Source organism: Pavona decussata, unplaced genomic scaffold (assembly GCF_977016875.1).
Source record: "Pavona decussata unplaced genomic scaffold, jaPavDecu1.1 SCAFFOLD_106, whole genome shotgun sequence".
Classification (NCBI taxonomy): domain Eukaryota; kingdom Metazoa; phylum Cnidaria; class Anthozoa; order Scleractinia; family Agariciidae; genus Pavona; species Pavona decussata.
The window spans coordinates 2,020,001-2,046,702 of NW_028145520.1; the positions used below are offsets into that span (position 1 = coordinate 2,020,001).

General features: G+C 38.1%; 2 protein-coding genes and 1 pseudogene across 3 annotated transcripts in view; all 3 read right to left on the minus strand.

Annotated features, from left to right (window-relative positions):
- LOC146471197 (uncharacterized) overlaps window positions 1–24,077 on the minus strand; it is a 54,321-nt pseudogene extending 30,244 nt beyond the window's left edge. Inside the window, exons 1-5 of the transcript XR_014866864.1 lie at window positions 24,001–24,077; window positions 18,732–18,889; window positions 16,956–17,221; window positions 16,489–16,636; window positions 16,177–16,337 (exon numbers count right to left, since the gene is read on the minus strand). The product of XR_014866864.1 is annotated as an uncharacterized LOC146471197 (transcript). The remainder of the gene's footprint in view (window positions 1–16,176; window positions 16,338–16,488; window positions 16,637–16,955; window positions 17,222–18,731; window positions 18,890–24,000) is intronic.
- On the minus strand, window positions 1,756–2,703 carry LOC146471201 (uncharacterized). The gene has a single exon (XM_085121226.1). It carries the CDS (start codon window positions 2,701–2,703, stop codon window positions 1,756–1,758), a length of 948 nt encoding a protein of 315 aa, XP_084977352.1.
- A 1,591-nt stretch (window positions 24,078–25,668) lies between the features above and the next one.
- LOC146471202 (histone H3-like) lies at window positions 25,669–26,652 on the minus strand. The gene has a single exon (XM_085121255.1). The coding sequence runs from the start codon at window positions 26,522–26,524 to the stop codon at window positions 26,114–26,116; it is 411 nt and encodes a 136-aa protein (XP_084977381.1). The 5' UTR covers window positions 26,525–26,652; the 3' UTR covers window positions 25,669–26,113.
- Window positions 26,653–26,702: the final 50 nt, after the last annotated feature.

Genomic DNA, 26,702 nt, shown 5'->3' on the forward strand with positions numbered 1-26,702 from the left:
ATGATTTTTTTCACTTAATGTTCTGCATAACTAACTTTCCTTTCATCATTTAATTATTGTTGAATAATTAAATCAGCAAATTATAGCCATGCAGACTGCCTTCCAAAAATATTGCTTCCCAGTCATGCATCATTATCTCGTTCCTGATCAAACCTCAAGAACTCATGTAACAATTTTATTCATGCATCCCCTTCCCAACAATAAATTATTGTTTGTTGCTTGCTCTGGAAAAGGTAACATAATTTCCTGCACAATACAGTCTTAAAAGGTGTTTTCAAATGTCTACGAAACGTTTTTAGCCCCCTTGGGCCTTCTGTTAGATTTAGTAATAACATACCCTCTTCTTCTTCGCAAAGAGTAGGGGACGTAGTTCCCGGTGTTGTGGTCTGGTCTTTGCGCGTATATTATCATGGTTGGGTGGGAAAATGCTCGGAGATATTAGCTGCATTAAGCTACTCTACAATCCGAGGGTAAATAAAGATTGATGATGATGAATTCTTGTTGCACACTAAACTGTTTCCTACTGTCCACCTGTTCTGGAAGCAGTACCAGGCAAATCTGCTGTCACAGCTTAAGGATCTTGGGGGAATAACCATAGCAGGTGATGGGCACCATGAGAGCATAGGGCATTGTACAAAATGCTGTGCTCGTACCATCTTCTGCTCCACATCTCCCATGCAGCTACAGCTGCTGAGAGGGGATCAGCTAAGCAAATGTTTGGACAGTTTCGGAAGAAAACTAGAGTTATAAAAATTGTCTGCTGAAATATGTTAACTCTGCTTCTATTCACACCACTTATTTCAGAGATCAGAAAAGTACTCTCCAAGATTGCCAAGGAAAAGGGAAATGAAGATCTCAAAGAATGGGTGAAGCCTTTTGAGAAGCACCTCTATTGGAGTGCAACAACTACCTCTGATGGCAATGGACGGGTCATTTGGGCTACATTTTAAGTCTTTCTTAAGTCACGTTGTTACCAAACACTCTGACTTAGATGACCCACTCTTCAACAAGTGCGCACATGGAGAGATTCCTGATAAGAAATGGCTTGATTCAGGTAGAATAGCATTCTTTATCATCATGTGCTTTGTAATCAATCCAATCGATGCTTTTAGCTAGAACCTTCTGCAGCGAGGCTGTTCATTTGTTATGAGAAAAACCTAATGACTCCTTAATTTAGTTCTTTTCTGTATAATTGTAAACATAAGATTTTTTGATTTCAGTTGAATATTTTTGCCTTTTTTTGGGGGAGGGGGGAATGTTTATTTAGAGCAAACCTCTAAAACTCCCTTTCGAAGCATTCTTTGTACAGTTACCTTTTGCTTCAACTGTATGAATGCACTTATGTATGTGTGTACAGTACTGGACAGAAGTAACCTAACAGAGAATGCCATGCTGAACATGTTCTTAAAGCATTCTACTTTATGTTACCTAAGTGTTCCCCTAGCGTTCCCTTAGCGTTCCCCAAGCATTTTAGTTTAAAATACGATGCATAACGTTCATGGAATGCATAAGAGAAAACGTTCAACTAATAAAAAGAATTAAAAAGTTGTTGACACTGGCTAAAAAATATATATATATTGGACGTTTCGGCCACTACTGTTGCCTTCTTCAGCAAAGATAAAAAATGCAAATATAACGGCGTCCTGCTAGAAATATATACAACGATGTGTGATAAATAAATAAAACACACCTCGACGGAATTTAAAAGTGTAACAGTGGTGTAAGGGTATTGTGAAGACAAAAAGATTAAAAAGGCTAAAAACTCTTAATGTTATTGTATATGTTCGGAAGCGCTATATGTTCATTTATGGAGTTCTTATCGCGCACGGAATGCCAAGCCTCAAGAATCAGTCTTTGTCGCCACGCCGATGACCTGTCAATGATTTCAACATTCTCCAAATCTATTTGGTGACCGTGAAACACATGGTGTTTGGCTAACAAAGAGTTTTTATCCAATGTTGCTATGGCCTTTGTGTGTTCTTTCACGCGTGTCTTCAGCGCGCGCGATGTCTGACCAACGTAAACAGAATCACAGTCTTTACACTTGATCTTGTATACGACTCCTCTGGAAGCCTCTTTCTCGATCTTGTCTTTTGGCTTTTTGAGTATGTTGGAGATGGTGCGGATAGGCTTATGGGCAACCTTGATGTTGAAATCTCGAAGAACTTTTGTGATTCTCTCGGAAAAACCTTTGGCGTAGGGCAGGATAACAAATCCACGCTGGTCGGTATCATTCATTTGTTGTTGTCTATTCGGTTGGCAGCCACTGTGAATGAAGTTAACAGGGTAGTTATTAGCGGCGAGGGCTCTCGCTACTCGTTTAGTTTCCCTTGTGACTTCCTCCTCAGTGGAAGGAATGTTCTTTGCGCGATCCATAAGGGTGCGTGCGACCGAGTGTTTATGTTGGGTATGGTGGTGTGATTTGAAATCAAGGTAACGGTCGGTGTTAGTCGCTTTCCTGTAGACAGATACGGTGATCGAGCCATCTTCTTGTCTGGTTGTTTTAGTGTCGAGAAAGGCAATGGAACCTTCAGATTCTATCTCGATTGTAAATTTGATGTGAGGGTTGATGGAATTGAGATGTGCGTGGAATTCATCGACGTGTTCCCTTTTTACACACACATGGCTGTCATCTACGTACCTAAACCACCATTTAGGAGGGTGAGGGGCCGACGAGAGAGCATTCTCTTCGACATGTTCCATGACGAGATTTGGCTAAGATGGCGCTGACTGGGGATCCCATTGGACAACCGAAAATTTGTTGGAAATGGCTGCCTTGAAATACAAAGAAATTGTTGTCAAGGACGAAATGTAGAAGTGTCATAATATTTTGGATAGATAAGTTGGTTCTCTCCATTAGTGTTTGGTCGGAGTCCAGTCTCTCTTTAACAACTTCGATGGCAAGGTGGGTCGGAATGCAAGTAAACAGTGATACGACGTCAAAAGATACTAGGATCTCGTCAGGATCCACTGACAAGGTGCGGATCTTTTTAACGAAAGATGCACTGTTCTCGACTGTGTATTTATTATTTTGAAGTGGTGACAAGATGTTGGCTAGATATTTGGAATGAACATATAGCGCTTCCGAACATATACAATAACATTAAGAGTTTTTAGCCTTTTTAATCTTTTTTAGTCTTCACAATACCCTTACACCACTGTTACACTTTTAAATTCCGTCGAGGTGTGATTTATTTATTTATCACACATCGTTGTATATATTTCTAGCAGGACGCCGTTATATTTGCATTTTTTATCTTTGCTGAAGAAGGCAACAGTAGTGGCCGAAACGTCCAATATATATATATTTTTTAGCCAGTGTCAACAACTTTTTAATTCTTTTTAACATGCCTGGCTACACACCCAACATTTTTAACCACGTTCAACTAATGATCTTTAGGAACCCGTTCCTTCAGACACTTTTGTGCACAGTCTAGAGTCCGTAAAATGACTCTTGTGTTGGTCAGAAAGATGGGCAAAACTCTTGCTTTATGTGTGACAATAGGATTGTAAATTTCAACCAACTCAGAAAGAATGTCTCCATAATTACCAATACACTTACGCAAGAGGATAACGTCAACACGTCCAGACAAGCTGTGAGTCTTTTCCTTTCATGCTTTAATCAAAGGGGGAGTCTTTATGACCGACCACGATCGGGCCATACCAAAAATCTTGTCATTCGACACTTTCAAATCATCGACAAGGAAATGCAAACATTTATCTTCTAAAACCCCATCAAGAAGTTATGAAATTGTTATGAACATGAATTGCCTTCAGCAAGTACGCAAATGAGCATGGACGTCAACAATGAACTTCTTACCAAGTTACCATTCGGGACACAACAAAAATGTGGTCTTAATTTTTACAGGTAGGCAACAGAGATCTTGCAGTTCAGCTTAAAGAGACAATTTGTTGTGAAAGTATAAAACTGAAAAGTGTTTTCTTTTCACGGTCACATATTAGCTATTTTGATCTCCGTGATTTCGTATTTTTTTGCGTTGGTAGCTTCATCTTTACTTGATGAACATGGATAGGGCCAATCATATTTGTAAAAGCGATGCTTAGTTCATTTTTGTTATATTTCTCTAACTATTTTTTCCGCTGTTTTTCATGTAAATGTTTTTATATATTTCATATGTGCTGGTCACCGATTAATACCAGTCTATCAACCTTTGTTGTTTGACTAACTGGTCTTTTATCAGGATAAATAAAGTTATTACTATTATTATTATTATTATTATTATTATTATTATTATTATTATTATTATTATTATTATTATTATTATTATTATTATTATTATTATTATTATTGTTATGACATCAAGCTTAAGCTTATGTGTATGTCTGTTTTAGTTTCATCTATGGGCCGGAATTTCTACTTGAGGGGCTACCAACATTTGTATTTTTCAGGGAAACATGAATAGCAGCACCTATCAAGAGATCCTTTCTCCTTTCTTGCTACCCTTCATCTGTGACAAATATACCAAAGATTTTGTAACATACTTTATCAACTCCTGTAATTACCAGTATACTGGACAGATCCCATGGTTTGTCAGCAAAACAACAATTTTAAAATGTTTCCAATTGCTAATTTGCCATTTCTGATTTTAATGGTGTAACATCTGTGTTCCTTATTCATTCTATGAGAGTGCTGAAATGACTAGACAAGTTGGTTCAAACAGCCCAGATATCAAAGGGCAACCCTTGTTTGACATTCCACTGAACCAGATTGTGATTGATGAGCTACATGTCATGTTGCGGGTAATGGATAGACTGGAGCCAGGTTTCATCATTCAATACTTAATATGACAACAGTATTTAATATGACTCCAGTAAAGTATACATAGGGATGGCATTTCTGACATTTCTTAACTCTTTGATTTAGTTCTTTTTTTGTATAATTGTAAACATTAGATTTTTTTTATTTCAGTTGAATATTTTTACCTTTTTTTGCGGGGGGGGGGGGGGGTGCACAGTTTTTATTTAGGGCAAACCTCTCAAACTCCCTTTCGAAGAATTCTTTGTACATTTACCTTTTGTTTTAACTGTATGAATGCACTTATGTATGCGTGTGTGTTTGTGTGCGTACAGTACTGGACAGAAGTAACCTAACAGAGAATGCTACGCTGAACTTGTTCTTAAAGCATTCTACTTTATGTTACCTAAGTGTTCCCCTAGCATTCCCTTGGCGTTCCCCAAGCATTCCAGTTTAAAATAAAACGCATAACATTCATGGAATGCAAGAGAGAACGTGTTTAGCCCATGATCTTTAGGAATGCGTTCCTTCAGACACTTTTGTGCACAGTCTAGAGTCAGTAAAATGACTTTCATGTTGCTCGGAAAGATGGGCAAACTCTTGCTTTATGTGTGACAATGGATTGTGAATTTCAACCAACTCACAAAGAATGTCTCCATAATTACCAATACAGTTAGGCAAGAGGATAATGTCAACATGTCCAGACAAGCTGTGAATCTTTTCCTTTCATGCTTTTATGAAAGGGGGAGTCTTTATGACCGACCACGATCGGGCCATACCAAAAATCATTCGACAATTTCAAATCATCGACACGGAAATGCAAAAAAACAATGAACTTCTTCTGTTGAGCTTGCTCGTATTTGCTTGCATGTTGCAACATTAATGTGTCTCCCCTGACAGTCAGACGATCGGGCCATACCAAAAATCTTGTCATTCAAAACTGTCAAATCATCAACAAGGAAGTGCAAAAAAACAATGAACTTCTTATGTTGAGCTTGCAGGTATTTGCTTGCACATTGCAACATTAATGTGCCTCCCCGGACAGTCAGACGGGTGAGAAAGAAATTGGGCTGGTGCTAGAGTGGGACAAAATATTGCCACTTAATTAAAGATGCCAACAAGCCCAAGAGGATGGAACACTGTTTGAAAATTTTATCTGATGGAGATGACCTAGATGACATAGCCTTTTCTATGTTACAAGTTTTGTTTTTAAAGACATTCTAAAAAACAAAGAAGAGCATGTGAGATTTGCATTTGTAATCTACGTTACAATTTTTGTTCTAAAAGACATTCTAAAACAAAGAATAGCACAAAGAAAAGGACATTCTATTACCGTATAGTAAGTCTGTGGAACAGTTTGGATAATTCCTTTCAACTCTGCATCTCTGTTCTTATTTTTAAGCGTAAACTTTGACTTATTCGCCGCTTTCCTTTCTAGTCTGTCTTAGCTTTTACATACAGATTTTATCTTGTTATTTTTTGCGACCATTCTTTAGCTTAATTTTTACTCTTGTATAAATAATTGCATTGCATTATTGTAACTTTGTTGTTATTGTTGTAAATTAATTTTTATTGTCACTGAAAAGCCCTTTTCAGGGAGTGTCATTAAAGTTTGTATTGTATTGTATAGCATGTGAGATTTGCATTCTAAGAACATGACAAAACACAAACATGACAAATTTGAATTCATGCTCATTTCTATCGACAATGTTACAGTTTCAGCTTTGTCTCAGGTAATGCAAGGGCCACAGATATTTCACCTCTAATCTACCTTACAAGTTTAGTTCTTATGGACATTCTAAACAACGAAGAATAGCATGTGAGTTTTGCAATGCTTTTTTAGTTCAGTTTCGTTTAAAAAAATTTTGGTAGTCTGGTTACTTCTTAATTTTCATTCAGCACACAACTGTGACAGTTTTTACTTGTTGGCACTCTACGGCAGGTATGCAGCACTCAGACCTTTTTTTGGGTGGGTGTAGGAACCGAGCTGATGACAAGAATGACTTTGAAGAATGTAATGGAAGATGATGATGATGACAAAGCTGATGACAATGAAGAAGAGGAAAGTGCAGTAGCTCAAGTTGTAAGAAAAGGAAAAACAGTCAAGAAAAGGCCTGGTCGCAAGTCTAAATGGTGCCCAAAATCTATAGACGATTTTATTGACATCATTGTTAATAATGATTTGTACAAGAAGTTAATTTTTGTCAATACCAACAACCAAAGTAATGGTGTAATTTGTGGCAAAGGTTTAGAGGAGTTAAAACAAAGGGCTTCTTCCAGGGGCGATAAGTTTATATTTAAGGTGCCTCAACTGAGAAGCAAATTTAAAAAATGTGTTAGTCTCTGTAAACAAGCAGCACTAACTGAGAAGACTGCAACAGGTATAAAGCGGTTCCAGGAAGAGCAAGGGTTTGGCAAATGGTTTGCAGCATTATATGAGGTGGTGAAGACGATAGATTCATATCAACCCAACCAAGCCCTGGAACCATGTTCATCAGAAGCCATTCAATGACGATGATGACAACAAGGAGGCAGCGGAACTCTTTGTCCCTGTCAAAAAGATCAGGAAACGGGTGACGGCGAAAGACAAGCTGGATACAACAACAACTGAGGTGCTGAATCTTGTTCGGGAGGCTGTAAGCAATGACCCCACAAGGGACTTGCTCAACTTTATGAGGGAGGAAATGGATAAGTCCCATCAGCATGAGATAGTTATTCCAAATGCTGCAAAGTGGGAGAACAAATTCAGGAAGTGATTTGTACCATCATCAAGCCACCACCCATCCAGCCTACACACCTACACAGCCTTACACCAAAAACAATTCAGTGGCACAAGTGTATTACCCGGCCTGGCAGGGGGGGGGGGGGGGGGTTGGGACAAAGCCAAACCACTCAATTTTTATTGCTGGGTGGATCTTAGAGGGTCCCTTCTTCTACCTCAGGGGTATTGTCCAATGACCGACATTTAACAACACTCTAAGAAACATTAACACCCTTTGACCAGTGGGATAAGACTATCAGAATATTAGTGGATAATTGATACAGTCTTTGTTAATTTTATGACAAATGAAAAAACAAATTGTTTTGCAAATATGAGATTAACAAACAGATAATAGGAGAGTATATAAAAAATAGTTACAGTCAGAGGAAGGTGAATAGTATCCCACATGTCCTTTCAATGCTATTTTCACAGCAGGACACCGGAAAATGGCGCACATGAGCGAAGAAATGCTCGATCTCCTCTTTGGTTAATTTGCCTTTTTATCCCTGCAAAAGGTGAGTTGTTGGCAATTTTTAATACTTCATCGCTTTCTTTTCAATTTGGTTTCATTTTCTTGTTGTGTCTTACCAAAGCAAGACCATTATTCCATTGTTTAAAACATCATTCACACAACAATGCGATCGATGACCCACAACAAGGTCAATGAAAATACTTTTTATTCAAACGAGAGGTGAGGTCTTTCCAGATACGGACTTCAGTCATGCAAATCAAAGGCCAAGTAATGTTTAGGCAAAGAAGAACCCACATTTTATCCCGTTTTAGGGGGTCTAAATTTCACTAAAAATGCCCGTTAGATAATCTCTTGAGTGACACGTGTCACAAGTACAGTGTCTTTCAGATTTCGATTGGAAAGCGTTTTCATAAACATAACGTGGTTCTATCGTCGATATAAGTGTCTACCTTCCACCTCTATGGAATGTCTGACTCTACCATAGACCAAATGGGTAAAATACTATTAAGAATCATTATTTTTTGTGTTGTGATTGTTGTTCCTTTTGTATCTTTTAGTATTCCATGGACCAGTCAAAAAGAAGCCACTTTTCTACCGGCACAACACCACATAAACCACCAGAGAAGAGATCAAGAGAGGGTATTACTTATAGAAGAATAAGGAAACCCTTAAACTTTTCAAGTGAAAATGTTCCAGAGTCCCCTTCTGCTAGTCCAAGTTTCAAGGCAAGTTCAATTCTTCAGTTGTGTGCATCTCTTTCAAAGACATGAGCTTACTTTATAGCCAGACTTTTTTTATCCATTTTATTGATTACCTTTCACTTTATGTGTTTCTAAAACGAAATAGGTTACCTTTATGTACTATATAATAATTTAATGTTGAATTTAGGTTCCAAGTATTTGTACATGAATTGTGTCACTTGTTCCTTGGGATTTTGTATAACCTGGAAATTTATAATATAAGTATGCATTCTTTAACTACAATAAATAATACGTACTATATAAGTCTTTTGTCAGGTGGTCAGCTCTCCCCTCAGGAGATCACCTCTCCGAACAAAAAATGTGCGATTGCACAAGTGGTCTTTTGAGGAGGAGAGAGCATCGGTGGAGTTTGTGGAGTTGGCCAAAATGGATCTCAGATATGGCATCCCCAGAAATAAACAATGGCCAATGTTTCCGTGCAAATCATCAGTTCTGGAAAGATACTGCCCGCCACATTCAAATAAGCACTATGTCAAGTGTGCTTCTTACAAGTGAGTGACCAATTTGTAATATTAGCAATTTAACTGTCTTCTGGTAGCATTTGCATTGCCATTTTATTGGACATAATTCTTTGCACATAAAGGCCTAATATATGGCAGCAAAGAGTTTGGATAAAATAATTATACTTCCTTAAGGGCTTTGACATGTTTACAACTACCTTCAACATATAGATGAGAAAGTTATCTAAAAGAGATATATTTATACTATGATGTCGACATTAATAATTTTCTATACTGTCATTTCTAGGTACCAGAATACCAGCCAGAGTCTTTAATTAATTCTCTGAAGGCCAAATTCCCAACTTGGAGGATGCAGGAGTACTATAACTTAACATTAAGCAGTTTCCTTCACGAAACAGAACTGACACCGGCAAGGCCTCAGGAGAGATGTAACACACTGGCTAGCTTGGTTGATAAAGTCACCCAAACACCCTCCCACCAAGAAAGTCCTGTGAGTACCACAAAAAACACAGGAACCACAACATCCAACATAGATTTCAAGGACCTGATATCTTCTCTGTATGGGGTCAAGCTGAGTGAACTAGCAAACCTGTCTTTCTTGGAACTTGCCTCCAAAAGTGGAATTGACTCCAATCCTGGAAATTTTTTGCTGTAAAGGCAACGAAAAGGTTGCAAGACCTAAAGAAGAATAACCTCATCTACAAGTTTACTATTTGCATTGCAGAAAATCGGCCGGGAACTGATGAGGCCTTGCTTCCACTCAACCACATGCCCTTTGGACTGGTGGAATATCAGATAGAGTTCTTTGCTGCCACCAATGTTATGCAGGTTGGATAATTTTCTTTTAACATTACTATTATTTATAAATAAGAGAAACTGTTGTTTTAACATGAATAAATTATATATTTTTCGGTGATTATATAAAGTTAATCCAGCTATTTTTCTGTACTCCCATGAGAATGTGTGGTTGCAGAAAATATCCATTCCCACCCCATATGGAAGCTAACTGGAATTTCTGATTGTGAGGGAGGGCTATTAAAAAGGCCAAAATTTTCAAAGAAAAGTATGAAGCTAAACTGGAATTTGGATAATGTAAGGTATTATATAATTATACAAAATATGCATGTTATGCATGATTTATTTCAGATCTCTGTGTCAGATGATTACCAGTCCTGGTACGAGACCATGTGTGCGGAGTTTCCCTCAAGATTCACCAGACTATTCCAGGGACCTCCGTGGAGTGGTACAGCAATAAATGAGCAGAAAGATCCAGTTACAGTGAGTGGTGGTGGATTACTGTTATTGATGATCTCAAAGATGAAATCATTTAGAGAATATAATGTGTAATAATAATATTACACATTAACCAAGGTGGACGTGAATAGTGGTGTACACCTGTCCAGTATTTCCCTCTCTACTTTGCTGAGGTCACTCAGGTGAATTAATTTAAATTGTCCTACCAAACCTGTTTCCCACTGATTGACTTTTTTACAAACTTGGGTTTATTATAATTATTGTGGTTCAAATGTGAATTTATGGTTAAAAATGCCAGAAAATTATCAAACAAAAAAATACTTTCAACCACAGCCACATGCCCCTCTCCAACAAGCTGCACAAGTGTATGCTTATGGGATTCTAACGAGCTGTTTGCATATTTAAGAATAATTATTGGTATAACTGATGTCATGGTTCGTACAACTTCAGACAAACAAAATTCAAGGACTTTTCAAGGAGAAAAACCAGTTTTCAAGGACCTATGTTTATTCAGTATACATCAACATTTTCGTCCCCTTTTTACACCTAAAACACTCAATTCAGTCATAACTTATTTCCAGTTTTCACATAGTTCAGCCTTGGTTGATGAAGTTAGTCTCTGTAATGAAATTCTGTAAAATGATCAACCACTGGCTATTTTACTTGCACTTACGTCTGAGGTACAGAAATAAATTTTGAAATGCAGATACAGGAATACAATATTGTTCAACAAAAATGATAAAATTTTTATGTTTCAGCAGCCTTTCATAGCTTCCAACTTTTCATTTAGTTTGTCCTCAACCTCTTGCAGTTTAAGAGTCTTTTCTATTAAAGAGCATTGGACTTATTGGCAAGAGTCAGCTGCCCAGTTTCTTCAGCTTTGACACTCAAATCATCTGTTGACTTCACAAGTGAGTCTATATCCAGTTCCAACGTTTCTTTTTGTGTTTCTCCCCTTTCATGTAAGACTTCAAAGCGCTTTCTCCCATGCTTTCTATATTGATCTCTTCATTACAAACCAACAACACATGGTCTTGTGTTTGTCGCCTTTGAAACCTTTCACCCAACTTAACTTTGCACCAGTTAACCATTTACGATTAAATACACATTTGCCGATTGCTCATTTAAATTGCAAACGAAGGGAAAATCAAAAATACCTTGCTCAAAAAAACGCTACACACGACCGATCACATAGCCCCTGAAAACAAACGCATGTGGTGGACAACCCCACATCACCTGGTGAGACGCACATGAAATTGAGGCAAAGATCAAAGTTCGCTTCATGTATACTTACATGTGTTATACTGACCATTTGTCCCATCGTTATCGCCAGTTATTAGTCGTCAATGCACAAATTTACCCGGCAAAATCATTTAATTTTTCAGAAAAGTGATATGGAATAAACAAATTAGGAAATTTCAAGGACTTCTCAAGACCTAATTAAGAAATCAAGTACTTTTCAAGGACCTTAACTGAATTCAAGGACTTTTCAAGACGACTACTAAAATTCAAGACCTTTTCAAGATTGTACGCACCATGGATGTGCAACTGACTGTGTGTTGTTTACACATTCTGTTTATTCCTGTAACTTTACAGGCATGAGGTAACGTTGCTTCACCAAGCCTAAGGACTGTTCAGAAGCAAACAGCTGCTGCGCCTTTTACATGTGAACCAGTGGTTCAGGTAAAAAATATTTATATAATTAAGGGCACCTTAATTAAGCCCACCCCAATGGTCGTTTTTGGATTAAAGCTGATGCTTGTGACCTGAAAGTGGCATTGCAGGAGTCGGTCAGGGGAGTCTGGGATGGGGGCATTGACCTTGGTGACGGGAAGCTACAAGAATTTCATGCTGCCTATGATGTTAGACGAGCCGAGGCATATGTACCAGAGAATAATGTTGCAAGGGATTTATTGGAAACGAAGATTCGCCCATTGGTTGACAGTTTGGAAGCTGACCAAACATTCTTGGCTGATGGCCTGAAGGAAGCTGACTTGGCCTTCCAAAAGAAATTCAACAGCCCAAACGCATCCCAGAAGTTGTTGAAGTCATTGTGCTGGGAAAGGGTGGAATATAACACCCTTCTTCAACAACCCCAAGCTTTCCCTACTTCAATTGAGGACGTTCTTCCGTAGTTGCAGCCAGAGAATCCACATGTGGATGATGTCGCCCATGGCCTGAGGAACCTAAAACAAGACTACCAGAAGTACCGCAGGAATTTGTTTGTCAAGAAACGACAACCAGCTGCCACACATACTCTGGCAATTTTGGTTTCTGACGAACGAAGAAACAAGAAACCATATTCTATTCCTGTCCAGTTTGTTCCCTACAATTCACTGAAGGATCAATACATCAGGAATCTTACTTCAGGGATAAAGTCAGAAATGGTGAAAATGGACTTAAAACCACAGGGGTGTCACTAAGTTCCGGGGAACATGAACAAAAAAGTAAAATACATAATAAATACATCTCTCAAACACGCAAAAACACACGAAATCTGTGCGTAAATGGTTTAATATTGACGCGCTAAAACTTAGATTTCAAGAAATTGTCAGCATTTGTATCTGATGGGGCTTCTGTTATGACTGGCGTGAGAAACGGATTTGCTGTTAAGTTGAAAGAACTTAGCCCACAACTTATTAACTTTCACTGTATTTGCCACAGACTGGCATTAGCTTGTACCGACTCCTTGGAAAATGTGTCTTACATCAAAAGTGTCCTGACATGGCTGACTCAGTTATGGAGAATGTTTCAAAATTCAACAAAGAAAATGGCTGTCTACCTCAAAACCCAGGCAGAAATAAAAGACCTGACATTGTCAAGTGATGAGGCCTGTAAACGTGTCTCAAGACGTTTGAAGAAGGCATGTACCACCAGATGGCTTTCTTTTGATGCATCCATTAAGGCAGTTGATGCCGAATATCCTGCATTACTCCACGCTTTAAACACCTTGAAGGCTACTGATGCAACCTCCCTGGGTCTTTTCTCAAAGATGAAAGATGTCAAGTTCATTGGGACTGTGTACATTCTTGCGGAAGTATTACCTCACCTCTCAAACTTGAGTAAGGCTTTTCAGAGAGGGACAGTGGACTTTTCAAGAATTCAACCAACCATAGAGTACACGAAGGAAAAACTTGATGAAGCAGTCGAAAGCAAGTCCCCAATCAACAGGCTGAAAACAGATCTTCTTGAAAATGGAAGGCTCGGAATTCTTGACATGAATGCTTCCCTGTATCAGCTGCAAGTGTTGGACTAGAGGCCAACATCGATAACAGATTTCAGGAAAGTTTGCCTGTGGTGTCTGTATGGTCAATCTTTCACCCATTGAAAGTCCCAAACAAGGAACACCCGTCCTTTAAGACTTATAGCAAAAAACAAGTCCATGTTATAGCTCAGCACTTCACGAGTTCCATGCCTGCAGACAAGAAGGAGTCAGTTGGAGAGGAACTTAAAACTGAGTTTCCAAAATTGAAGTATGATATGCTGACATGGAAGGAAGAGATTCCTAAAGAATGCAAACCCTCTGATGTTCCCTGTAAAGTAACTGCCACCGAATTGAGCCTGCAGCAAATTTGTCAACTCTCCCATTTCTAGCCCCAGCTCAGTAATGTGGCTGGCATAATGCTCTCAACTCCAGTTTCAAATGCCTGGCCTGAGAGGGGTGCGAGCTGTGTGAAACGGCTGAAGACGAGGTTCAGGTCAACATTGAAAAATGACATGTTGCAAGCACTGCTGCACGTTTCCATCAATGGGCCAGCTGCTGGCACAGATGCTGTCAAATCGCTAACCGAAAAAGCAGTGAAGGCATGGACGACTGCAAAGTGCAGGAGAAGAATCCCAAAAGAAGGACAAGCAAGTTCAGTTACTTGTTCCCACAGTGAACCTGAGCCTGTCCTGGTGGATGCAGGAGTGCAAACAGATTCATTTGATGAAGGGTCTGAGATGTCCGTCAGACTCACAGAAGAGGTTGAAGCTTTCTATTAAGCTTTCAATCTTCCTGATGATGGCTCAGATGACAACGATGACAATGATGATGAGGGCTTTGAAGTCTGTAATTTGGTATGTGATTGTAAATTCTGATGATTTCACTTGCCAATTTCTTGAAGTCATGTAGTTCTAAAGTTAAATCTTAAACGTGTGTTCAAGTATCTAGGGAAATCAAATTGTAAAATTTTGGCTTACTTTACAGGAAGCACACAAACAAACAGATAAAATTACAAAAACAAAAAGAAGTAACTCGATCAATTGTTAACCAACCGGATGTGAAAAGCGAACCTTAATTATTTTTGTGATATCCGATCCATGTATTCTGATTGTTTTTTTTTTGTAAGATTGACCTAAACAGAAGAAAGAACATTGCGAAACAGGACTCGAATAGCAATAGAGCTAAGCGCGCGGAGTTAAGAGATCGGATATAGTGATATATTGTGAACTCTTAGATTTGAGCCTTAACAGAGGAACGAATTAGCCATTAAAGGAAGTTTGCATTACATGGTCCTTCAAGCCGGATAACATTGGATAATATGACGAAGAAGAAAAAATCACGGCAGGGGCATCGCTTGCACGCAACGAAGCTGATGACCAAAGCAGAAGAAATTGTAAAAAACTACTATCCATCTTTAGAAAACAAGCTGAAACAACTAAAAATGTCACTTCAAAATCGACTAGAAACTATTCATAGTTTGGACGCCGATATTTTAGACACCCCAGAAGATAAGAAAGCAATTGAAGAAGAGATCAAAGAAGCTGGCATCTTCAGTGAAAAGGTATTGGAGATTGTTGTCGAAATCGAAAGCGTGTTGTCACGAAAAACCCAAGACAACCATGAGCATGGAGCTCCGCCGCCAAGCCAAGCATCACAAGGCCCTGCATTACAAACGAGCACGCGAAACTGGCTCAACTTACCTTGAAGAATTTCTATGGGGATCCAAGCCAGTGGCTTACCTTTTGGGATAGCTTTAGGAGCGCAGTTCACGAAAATCCCGTATTACACAACATCGATAAATTCAACTACTTAAGAAGCCATTTACACGGATCTGCAGCCTCTACAATTGCAAGTTTGCCTTTTTTGAGCCTTAACGGAGGAACAAATTAGCCATTAAAGGAAGTTTGCATTACAAACAGTCTTTTTTAAAGTTTTTACTTTTTCTCAAAATTGAGCGCCAAAGTTGGCAGTGCAGCTTATCTAGAAGTGCGGCTTATAAACAATTTTTTACGGTATGTGTCCCTGCCACATCACTGGCCAGTGCAAGAGTTTTTTCTTCTGCAGGTGAACTTGTGTCTGCTCAGAGATCATGCTTGTGTAGTGAGCATGTAGTCAAGTTAATAATTTTAAAGAAAAATCTAAGAGTACACTGGATCTAGAAAGAAGAACACTGACAAATTGCATGTTTTTTTTTTTGGATTCGTGTAATAGATTAATGTTCCTGTTACTATTGTATCCTCAAATTGAGGATTTAGGGTTGCATGTTGTTTACATTGATTATGCATTATGTTACAAGAATTAAGAAACATTTGCATAATTAAATCGAAATATTTGAAATCAAAAGGCAATAATTGAAATCGAATCGAATTGGAAGAAATACGAATCATTACACCCCTAAAGTCTGATGTCAATTTCATTTGTATAGTTGTTAGTTTTATAATCCACCAAAGATAATCTTCCATTAAGGATAAATGCTAAAACAACATATTAAAATAATTACACTTACTTTGTAATCACCTCTCAAGTAGAACTTTAAATTCACTCATCTGCCATTTATCTCCATAAAGCCAGCTCACATCAGCTCATTGACTGTCTGTCTAACATTAGTAAGGCCAATCCCAAGGTTATCATTATTGCTTATTTTAATCACTGCAATGGTGTGGTTACCTAGAATAGCAACAGAAAGAAAGTGGAACTGGGGTTTTATACTCTACATTGTTGTTGTGTTGTTCATAGTGTTCTTCCCTTCATCTTCTTACATTAATTTATTGCCCTTGTGCCTTTACTGCTATACTAATAAGTAAAGTGTAAAACATACCTGCACTTGAAAGCACTTGTTGACCTTGATCCAGTAGAGAAAAGGAACAAACAAACAAGGAACCTGAGTGGGACATACGAGCACCATCACCTGACATTTTAACTTTAACTGTTGGGGTTTCATGCCCTGATTGGTCTGACTGCTTTAACTGCAATAAGATAAAATTGAATAGAAAAATTAGCACAATACATGTACCTTTGAACATGAAAGCCGACCTTTAATAATAAAAATATAGTTTGCTTTCAAATCCTAGCAGTATGCAGGATGTTTGTCCCATGAACCTAGCGTAAAATGGCCTTACAAAAGCTCCCACAAGTCTCCTGAAGCTCAGTAGTAGAGCATTCAAACTAGTAATCAAAAGGTCCTGATAGGAGCACTTAGATTTCCTTTATTCAGAATGTGCCTCTGTCACTTTGAATAATTCATCATTCTCATAGTTTGATTTATTTTATATATGTTGTACATACATGCTCCTCTATTTCCTTTTTAAGCTACTCCATGACTGACAACTCAGCCTCTGGATGTTCTCCTGGTGTTTTTTAGATGCTCCAATGCGAATCCAATGCAGGTTGGCATCCCTCTACCAGATAAGATCTTGGTAAGCTTGCTTCCTGTTGAGTTAGCTTGTGGTACGCTTCCCATGAAATGAAAAAACCATCCATAATAAAGAGGGTGGCTCTGATTTTCTCCTTTTCTGCCAAAGATAATTTGTCATAAGCCTCCTTTTTCTTTTCTGTTTGTAAATGAAATTAAAGAAAATGTGAGACCTAAAGGTATATTCTATCATAGTATATGTTGTGGTTCAAAATTTTTCGGTTTACAATTTTTAAAACCAGTTTAATTCTTATTTTCCTTTGTACAGTATTCATTACCATAATCTAAGACAAAGGAAAACAAAGATCAAAGTGGTTTGAAAATTTTTAAATCCAAGAAAAATTGAACCAAAACATATATCTTGCACATTACACTTTTGACAAATAGTTAATTAAAAATTATTCTGAGCAACACTTTTTATTTTCTGGGCTAATCATCAGAGGTTTTAAAGATCTGTTATTCAAAAATAATATTAAATATCCAGGTATTTAAAACTGTTGGTAAATGTATGATTATGAGAGCATAGAACAACAACATTAATTTTGAAACAAATATAAAATATGTGAAAACAGCAGCATAAAAAATTAATTTAAATTTAGGCAAGAAAAATTACATTAAAATAATTAATAGAAAGAACTAGATGTAATACCAATATTCTTGGGCTAATCATCAGGGCCCGGTTGTTCAAAGCCTGATTAAGCTAATCCTGGTTAACGTGAACTTTAATTCGAGTTCAATTCATACAGCAGACATAACAATGGAAGGTTTAACTGGCTCCTCCACAAATATAACAGGTCTTGTAATATAGGAATGGGAGGCTGCAATAGGCCTTCTAGCAACTGGTGTCTCAAGGGGTCGTTGGAATAATGTAGAACTTAGCAGGATCAAAAGTAGGTTAGGATGGTTATCTTGGTTATAAAGAAACTTGAGCAACTTCGGGGGGGGGGGGGGGGTGGTGTGAGTAGCTAGTCATGTATGAGTTAGTTTTTCTCTGGCTTCAATTGCCTTGAGACATCTATACATCCAGTCACCTGGGGTGACTTTCGTGTATGGACTAGTGTCACTAGATGTTTTATCCATGAAACCCAAAATTGAAAAATTACACTTATTATGCAGGACTCCAGTAATTCTTGTGGGCGTTTTGTTGTTCAAACCCTTAAATAGATTAAAAATTAGATTCAAATTAAATAGAATTTAAATAGAAAACCCTCACAGTTTTTATGCAACATAACCAGTTACAAAAAGAACTGTGAGGGTATTTCTTCTATTTTATGAAGCATTTAAGATATGAGAACAAACATACAATGGACAACACTATGACCCACCAGAGGGTATGTTCCATTGACTTTGCCTAAAGTCAAAGAAATCAAATCTTTTCATCAATCAAGTCTCACAAACTATCTTGAATTGTTGTTTTTCCTCTGTGGTGTAAGTTTACCTTTAATTTGAGGGTAGCATTATAACAGATGTGACGTCACCTATTTTTAGTCTTCGCCTGAAAACCAATTTAAATACATGTATATGGCATTCCTTATCCCCCCCTGGGGATAAGGAATTAAGCTAAGTTAAGCTACATCAAACAAAAACCTTAAAAGAATGTACCACTTTTGTCTGCAACATACCAGTGTGCTGACAGTATGAGTACATACCTTTGGTTGCAACTGTCAACTTAAAAAAGTTGACCATTTTCTTTTTTCAACTTCTTTCCTTGCAGTGTCTTTGAAAATTGCTTGTTTAACTGTTTACGGTTTGTCTTGTGTTTGAACAATCTCTTGATGGCTTCCCATTGGTGCTCTAAGGAAATTTCCTGTAAATAATGCAAATACGAGAAAGATCCTTGCAGTTAGAAGTTGAGAAGTCTGGCAGTGCTAAGCATGTCAGACTTCCAGTCTCTGCATTACTATGTTGTTTCCTTAGACGAGAAACTTTGCTTCACATTATCTTTCTTCACCCAGGTGTATAAATGGGTTCTAGCTACATACTGCTGGGAGTAACCCTGTGATCAACCAGCATCCCATTCAGGGAGGAGTAGCAATTATTATATTAGTTGCTTCATCCTTTATAAACCGGGTTAAGAATTGTCTGTGTGGGCCACTTAAGGGGGGAGACCCTAAACTACAAAACTGTTTTCAAAATTGACTTCAGATCATCATTCCTTGCATTCCCTAAACTCCTTAATTATTTTTTTTGGCCAAGTGTGTTCTATTGAACACCTCTTCGTGTGGTTGGATTCACAGACATATTTGTGGAGTCACGTGACCAAAACATAGAATGCCTAAAAACTCACAGAGTTTACCTTTTCATACACAAAAAACCATGGAAACAGTATAAGAACATTTTAATACAAAATGTGTAGCATGAATTTATAGAAAATTTATTTCGCAAACAAGTTATGACGTCAAAAGCACTTTTTTGATACACTTTCCCAAATATTCTCAATATTTTTTGTGAAAATGACAGTAACATGCTACAGATGATAAACAATGATTACACAGTTCTGATCTCATAGAAAAAATGGCTTCTTTGTTTCTTTCCTATAGAGTTTTTCGGTGCTTTTTTCATTGAAACATGGAATTGGCAACTGGCTCTAGTGATAAACCCTTCCACCAGTTGCAAGATACGTACACAAACATTTGCAACCTTGTCCCCAGACTCTTCCCAATGTCCAAAATGCAGATGGTGGCAAAGACCCTGGCACATGCTACAAAATACTTCATGACTCACAGAGTATTTTTCACGACTTACATTTAATTTTTGTCTGAGTTTTTTCTGGACCAAATGTGGTTTCCCGATGGATACCATATCTGATCCCAGAAAAAGTGTTGGGAAGACAAAAATCAACTGTGTCGCATGAAAAAATACTCCACAATTTACAGAGTATTTTGCAGGATATCCCAGAGTCTTTGCCACTGTCTGCCATTTTGAATAGGTATGTTGTGAAGAACCTTGGGGACAAGACTCCTGAGAAAATTTACTGATAATATATTTTGTACCTATACTATTCAACTCGAAGTAAAAGCCAAACTTCAATAACAATAATGATGATAATAATACTAATAATAACAATTAATAATGATAATGATAATGATAATGATAATGATAATGATAATGATAATGATAATGATAATGATAATAATGGTCTCTCCTTTCAATTTGAAAGCTGAGTGTTCAGCAGTCAGTCTGTGGTTGTGTTAATAAGTTGGTGGCGTCTCTTGTGTGAGGCTCAAGCAATCTTGGATTTGCATGTACAGCATATGGTGCACAAATTTTTGTTTTTAACCAGAGAACATTTGTTAGTTTTTAATTTGTATAATCCTGTATAAAGTATATAATAATAATTAATAATGACCACTGAGTTAAAATGGATGAGTAAACAGGATTAGTATATGTAATCGCATGAGGCCGAGTTGAATTAAGGATTAATTTTCAGGGGTATTTTAAAAGTTTTTTGGAAATTGCGAAAACTTTGAAAATACAAGTGAACATTAATCCTTAATTCTACGAGGACTCGTTGCAATTACGTTTATAACATAGAGGACAAAATTTTCTTAAAACTATCGAGTCACTTCGTAACACAGACAGCCCCGGCCCAGAGAAAGAACACTGACCCGCAATTAAAACAAACAAACAATTAACTTATCTCTTAGCACACAAAACAGACAAAACAAAAAAAGTTGATTGTTATATACATGAAATTAAGAGAAAATACAACTTTAATTCATGAGCAAACTGACAACAATTAAACCAAATGTTAGGGATCAATTAATTGATTCACCAGTACTGCTTGAAAATCAAACAAACACATCGATAATAATAGAAAACCGTGGGTCCAAAACTGAAACTGGCAGAGTAATTTCTTCCACTGATCATGAATTTTACCTGCTCCTTCCTCCCGTCAAAAGGACACTGTTATATTGTTCAGTTATCATTCATTTGAAGAAGCTGGCCGTAGTGAGGTAAAAGCACTTGAGTTTTTCACCCAAACAAATCCAACACAAATAATCCTTTACTGTTTCTTGCATGAAATCACAAGTAACAAAATCCACAGATCTACGTCTTCACATATAACATTTATTTAGCGCTGCTGCCTGAATTCTTGCAGTTAATCCAAGCCAATAAACCTAAACAAATGCCACAGAGCTAGCATACATAATTGCACATCGAAGACTAATCCTAACGGCTCAGAATGATCAGTAAATGATAAGATGAATTAAACATCATTTAGCAGGGCTAAGCTATGAAGGCTTCATTACCAATTTATTTGCAAACTGCAGTAGTAGTTGAAGTTGGTAAGGCAACTAACTTGATTTTTCATCTAGCTTATCAATGGAAAAATCATGACCACAATATTTTTCTCACAAGTGGACTGCACAGACCAAAACACTATCAGCAATGCTTGATAAATCAACAACTTGCCAAACTCCGTTGCAAATTGACAAAAATATCTTTTTCCTTTTCTACAACATACTTGATTGAATCCTTCTGATGCTTATTTAACTTTTCAAAACCGAAAACCCCCCAAACTTTGCTAAACGCATACTGTCCGCCATTGTTTTTCCACAAGTTAACATGTACACCGCATACGAATTTTGTGTGGTGGTTCTGTGATTTTATGAGCTTAGTGATTGGCTTTGAATTCCTACGTCACAGAAATAGCTTTGCGGCTCGAGTTCGCAGACATTATTTTTCGATGGAGAGAAGCGACAGCCGAAAATATGTCTCCGTTCGCAAGCTACTTAGATACCCACAACATCTCAAAATGGCATTGGAAGATCTAGATGTGAGAGTGATTCAAGAAAGGAGGTGACACAAATGGCAAGAGAGGGTGTGCGGCGAAATAAAATCACTCTGCAGTGATCAGGCAGTAACATTTCATTGTTGTTGCGAACTTGCAACCTTATGACGAATCCGCTAGCTGAGAAATCATGAATGCCATCCCAGGCAGTGTTGCTTGCACACCAGGTCATTCAGTCTAAGATTAAAGAAGAATTTCACCCAACCAAAGCCTTCCCTATCCTTCACAAGCCAGAAACTCAAGATCATATCCCCTTTGTTACTGACCAGATGATAAGACCCTGCTGAACGAGTGAGACTTTCTGTTTACCTGATTCGTTGCAGCTGCAAGCCCCTTGGTACCCATTTGGTAAAGAATATGACTGTCCAGTCTGCAAATATGCCTCTGCAGTTCCACAGGCCATAACATGTCTATTGAAATCGATCATCGAAAACGTAGTTCATAAGTCTATATTGTTGGATATTTGTTGATAAATTTGTCACTCGACAAGTTTCATTTGTCGATAAAAGTCGATAATCACAAGATTTTAAACTGATTTTAGATTGTTATTGACAGAAATTGAGCCATCTGATAGCTTGAGCGGCAATTTATAGCAGTGTAAACAGCTCTAAAGTAAATGTGTATGGCAATGAAGTTTCATAAAAACTGAGCAACCAAGTGGTTTGTTGTAAGTGCTGTTGTTATTCAACATAGAATAGGATGTTTACCTTGAGAAATGGTTAACATTATTTCATTCAGCGGTGCTAAACCAGTTGATCATGCCGGATTTCATTCCCCATAATATAACCTGAACTGATGTTCTGTAACCTGTGAAGTCTCAGAGTTTTTCGGATATTTGATGTGAATAGAGTTATTTTGTTGCTTTTCTTGCTCCTCATGTTTGTTTGAGCTTCTAATACAGTGTACTGAATCCGGGTTTAATGAAGCCTTGCTATAGCTGATCGGCTTGTGCTTCGTTAGTCCGCCTTCGACTGCAGTCTTATCTCCTGCCATACGTCTTTTTCACATTTTGACACTTGTTAATTAAAATGTAATTTTAACATTGAAAATCAATCAAAATCAATAATCATAGAAATTTTGTGATCGATTTCTATCTTTTTCCGATAATTGTCGATTGATTAGTATTTAATTTGATCAAAAAGGATCGATTTTTATCAACTTCCGAAATTATCGACGCCCTGAGTTCCATCCAGCTGAACAAGACGAAGGAGAACTGATATGCTACTGCTCAGTTGTGATGGAATTATGACTTCCCAGCTAGCAGATTACGCTGAATTTGCGATAAGGTCACAAGTTTACAGTGCCCAACCGCTGCTGAGCAATTTTATTTTGCACACACTCTCTCACCATGTGTGTCAGTTCCTTCCTTGAATCACTCCTCACATTTTCCCCTATGATCGGTATTTTAGAGTTGTGTGGTGCTGCATTGTTCAGGAACTTTCAATAGTGACAGCTAATTATTAGCTTAATTTCAGGTTTCAATATCTTTACTGAATGAAAATAGTTTGGATTAAAGTTGAACAAATATTTCTGTTAAATGAAATTATATGTATGAAGCTAAGTTTATCCGCTGAATGAAAATAGCGCGTTGGTGTTGAATGAATATTGTTGTTGAATGAAAATAGTGTGATGGAGATGAAAATGAATATTGTTGTTGAATGAAAACAGCGTGTGTTGAAGTTGATAAAGATTGCCGTGGAATGAAACTAGCCGGGGTTGGTATTAAATATGACTCAAATAGATGTCGTTGAATGAAAAGTTAAGCTGAAACTGTTAAAAGCAAATTGCAAACAGACCTTGTTCATTGCAATCAATGAAAATAAATTTAAATTGTTGAACATAAACATGCAAGTTGTCTAATTTTGCAACAAACGAACGCCTAACCAAAATTAGATACTAAAAGAAAAGTGTGACTGTATAAGGCCTATATTTCATCTCATTCCACCTACACCGTACGTCTCCACCGCCGTATAGCGCCAAAACTCTAGGAACACGAAATGAGCGGCCAACATGATGTATCTGTATGGTAACGTTAGAATACACTACCAGAAGCAGAAACTATTCCCATGCTACAAAACAGAAGGGTTTAACACGAGTGTCATACATTTCCCAGGTGCACCTACCTTGAATCTGAGAGCGAATTCTCAAGTTAAGAAGAAGCCCGCCGCCATGTTTTCTTGCGCTACATCGTGACATGTCACATGATCATGACGGATTACGGATACCGAGGTTTACCGAGGCGTGAAATTGTCACAAGATAACAAACTTTCCTCCGAACGCAAACGCCCAAGCTGAAGTATTTCCACTGAGGGGGGAAGAACCGGCGTGAGGAAGAACGAAATTTTAACCACATGCTGTAACCCAGCCCGTAAAGATGGTAAATTTTCACACAGGAAAAATGCACGTGCAAATAATAATTGACAGGTGCACGTGCACTTTCTGCAACGAACTTTGTGAGTGGACCGCGCGCGGCAAACGGAAGTATTTCTCGTTGCAAAGCCCAACAGCGTGAAAACAAGTCAAACGGTCAAACGGTTAAACCTCCAAACTTCAACGCCCCTTCTGGGCAGTCTAAAGACAGCACTTCTCGAAGAAGTGAGTGCGTGTGCCACATTTTTAAGAATTATCAGTGTTTTAATAACTGATCTCGTTTGGAAATATGTGTCCTAACCAACGAAGTATTCATGGAAGTGTAAAGACATGTCTGTTTCAACGCGGCGGCCGGGGAACTTTGTTTGGCAAATTATGGACAAAACTTTCTCAAAGAGACCAGTGGCTTGTCGCTCGTCGGTCTATTTTTCGGCGTATAACAAGAAGACCACAACTTAAGGCAAGTCGAATTATGGACCTGTATTTTGATTTTAAAATTGCTAGCTGGATTTGATAACACCTACGTCCATAAATCTCAACAGATGTTAAGTTTTTTTTAGACATTTTTAATTTCCCATTGCATTTCAAGTTGAAAATTAGAAATAATACAAGATAACGAAAAGACGTTTACAAAAAAAAGTAGTCAGTTTATTATTTTCACCCCTCCCCACTTCTTTTGTTTTGCTAACTTAGTCCCATTCTCTCGCACACATCAATTAACCAAAGAAAGAATCCCTTTAGCCCGCTTTGAGCTCAGAACGTTGTCAGCAAACGTAGATTTTTGTTTGGCTTCCTGAAGCAAAGTTTTCCCGAGGACATCATTAAGTCTAGTGAGGGAAAAAGTCTTACGAGAAGCAGCTTCTGCCTCGTCCAATATCTTCCCAGCGGTCTTATTTTTTTGTTTTTCTTAGCTATACGAGTAACTTTACTCGGGCCGAGACTTAGCTACGGTTGATATTGAGAGCTTTTCTTCAGGAGGTAACAGTCTTTGGCCGTGGAAAGTAGGTCTTAGGGATGATTTCTAGTCATGTAGGGTGAAGTTGTTGTAAAATTTCGTTTCGGCCAAAGACTTAGTATTTTTCTCCCCAAAAAACAGCCCTATGGCGTTTCCCGCTCAAAACTTGTAGTCAACATCCGGGACCTCAAGTCTTTTCCCTTTGAATATCCTATTTTTGCTCACTATAAATAACACACCGATGTAGAATTGCACTTCAACTAATTAACAAACTGATTCAAACACTTAACACAATACAACCAAAGACCGTCACCGCCGAGCACGCCAAGCGTAAGACCGTCACCGCCGAGCACAATTTAGGACGGTTCAATGCGAATTTTTGTTGCTGGCTTGCGCGCGTTTTGGTTTATTGACGTCATGAATGAGTGCTGATTGCGTCAAATTTGTATAACGAACTTTAGAACGCGCGCGCTAAATACGATGCTATATATAAACTGTGGCTAAATTATTCGGAGTAGGTTTACTAGATTCCTGGAATTTAGCGCAACAATATTTTATAACTGGTTAGCCCAAACACAACAACTAAACAAGAAAAAGACGACAAACACACACCTCCGTACGTTTTGAAGGCACGCGCACGCTGCAACAGGCGTCAAAAAAATGTTTCCAACCGAACATGGCGAGCTTTTTAAGTTGATTAATCTTTAAACCACGGATGGATTTTATTTTTTACAAAGTTTGGACCGAGTTACTATAACAAGGTTTACCTTAACTGCAAACGCTAGCGCGAGGATTACAGTTTTGAAAACAAACGAACAAACAAAACAAATCATAAAGAATTGATCACTGCTTTTATAACCATTGGTGGCTCTTAAAAGAGCCGTTTTGTTTTCTTGATACGAAGAAGTCGCTTAAGCACGCTCTCCGCGAATTCGACGAGCCAGCTGGATGTCTTTAGGCATGATGGTGACACGTTTGGCGTGGATGGCACACAGGTTGGTGTCCTCGAACAGGCCGACCAAGTAAGCTTCGCTAGCCTCTTGTAGCGCTAACACCGCCGAACTTTGGAACCGCAAGTCAGTCTTGAAATCCTGTGCGATTTCTCGAACAAGACGCTGGAATGGAAGCTTACGGATCAGTAATTCCGTTGATTTCTGATAACGTCGGATTTCTCGAAGAGCCACTGTACCGGGCCTGTAACGGTGAGGTTTCTTCACGCCGCCAGTAGCCGGGGCGCTTTTGCGAGCGGCTTTGGTGGCTAGCTGTTTGCGAGGAGCTTTTCCACCGGTTGACTTTCGAGCTGTTTGCTTGGTACGAGCCATGACTGCTAACAATGATCACAAAGACTAATTCGATCGCAAAATTTGTGCTTCTTGAAACGTTTTGATGAGCTCGATTTATTAGAAAAACCCTGTAATGTGATTGGATAGGATAATCGAAATATGATTGGTGGTCCTATTATCCATGTTAAAATATTCAAGGCGGCGGCGCACAAACGCA

Coding starts and splice junctions, on each gene's coding strand:
- LOC146471201 (XM_085121226.1), bottom strand. CDS start 2,703: ATGGAACATGTCGAAGAGAATGCTCTCTCGTCGGCCCCTCACCCTCCT.
- LOC146471202 (XM_085121255.1), bottom strand. CDS start 26,524: ATGGCTCGTACCAAGCAAACAGCTCGAAAGTCAACCGGTGGAAAAGCT.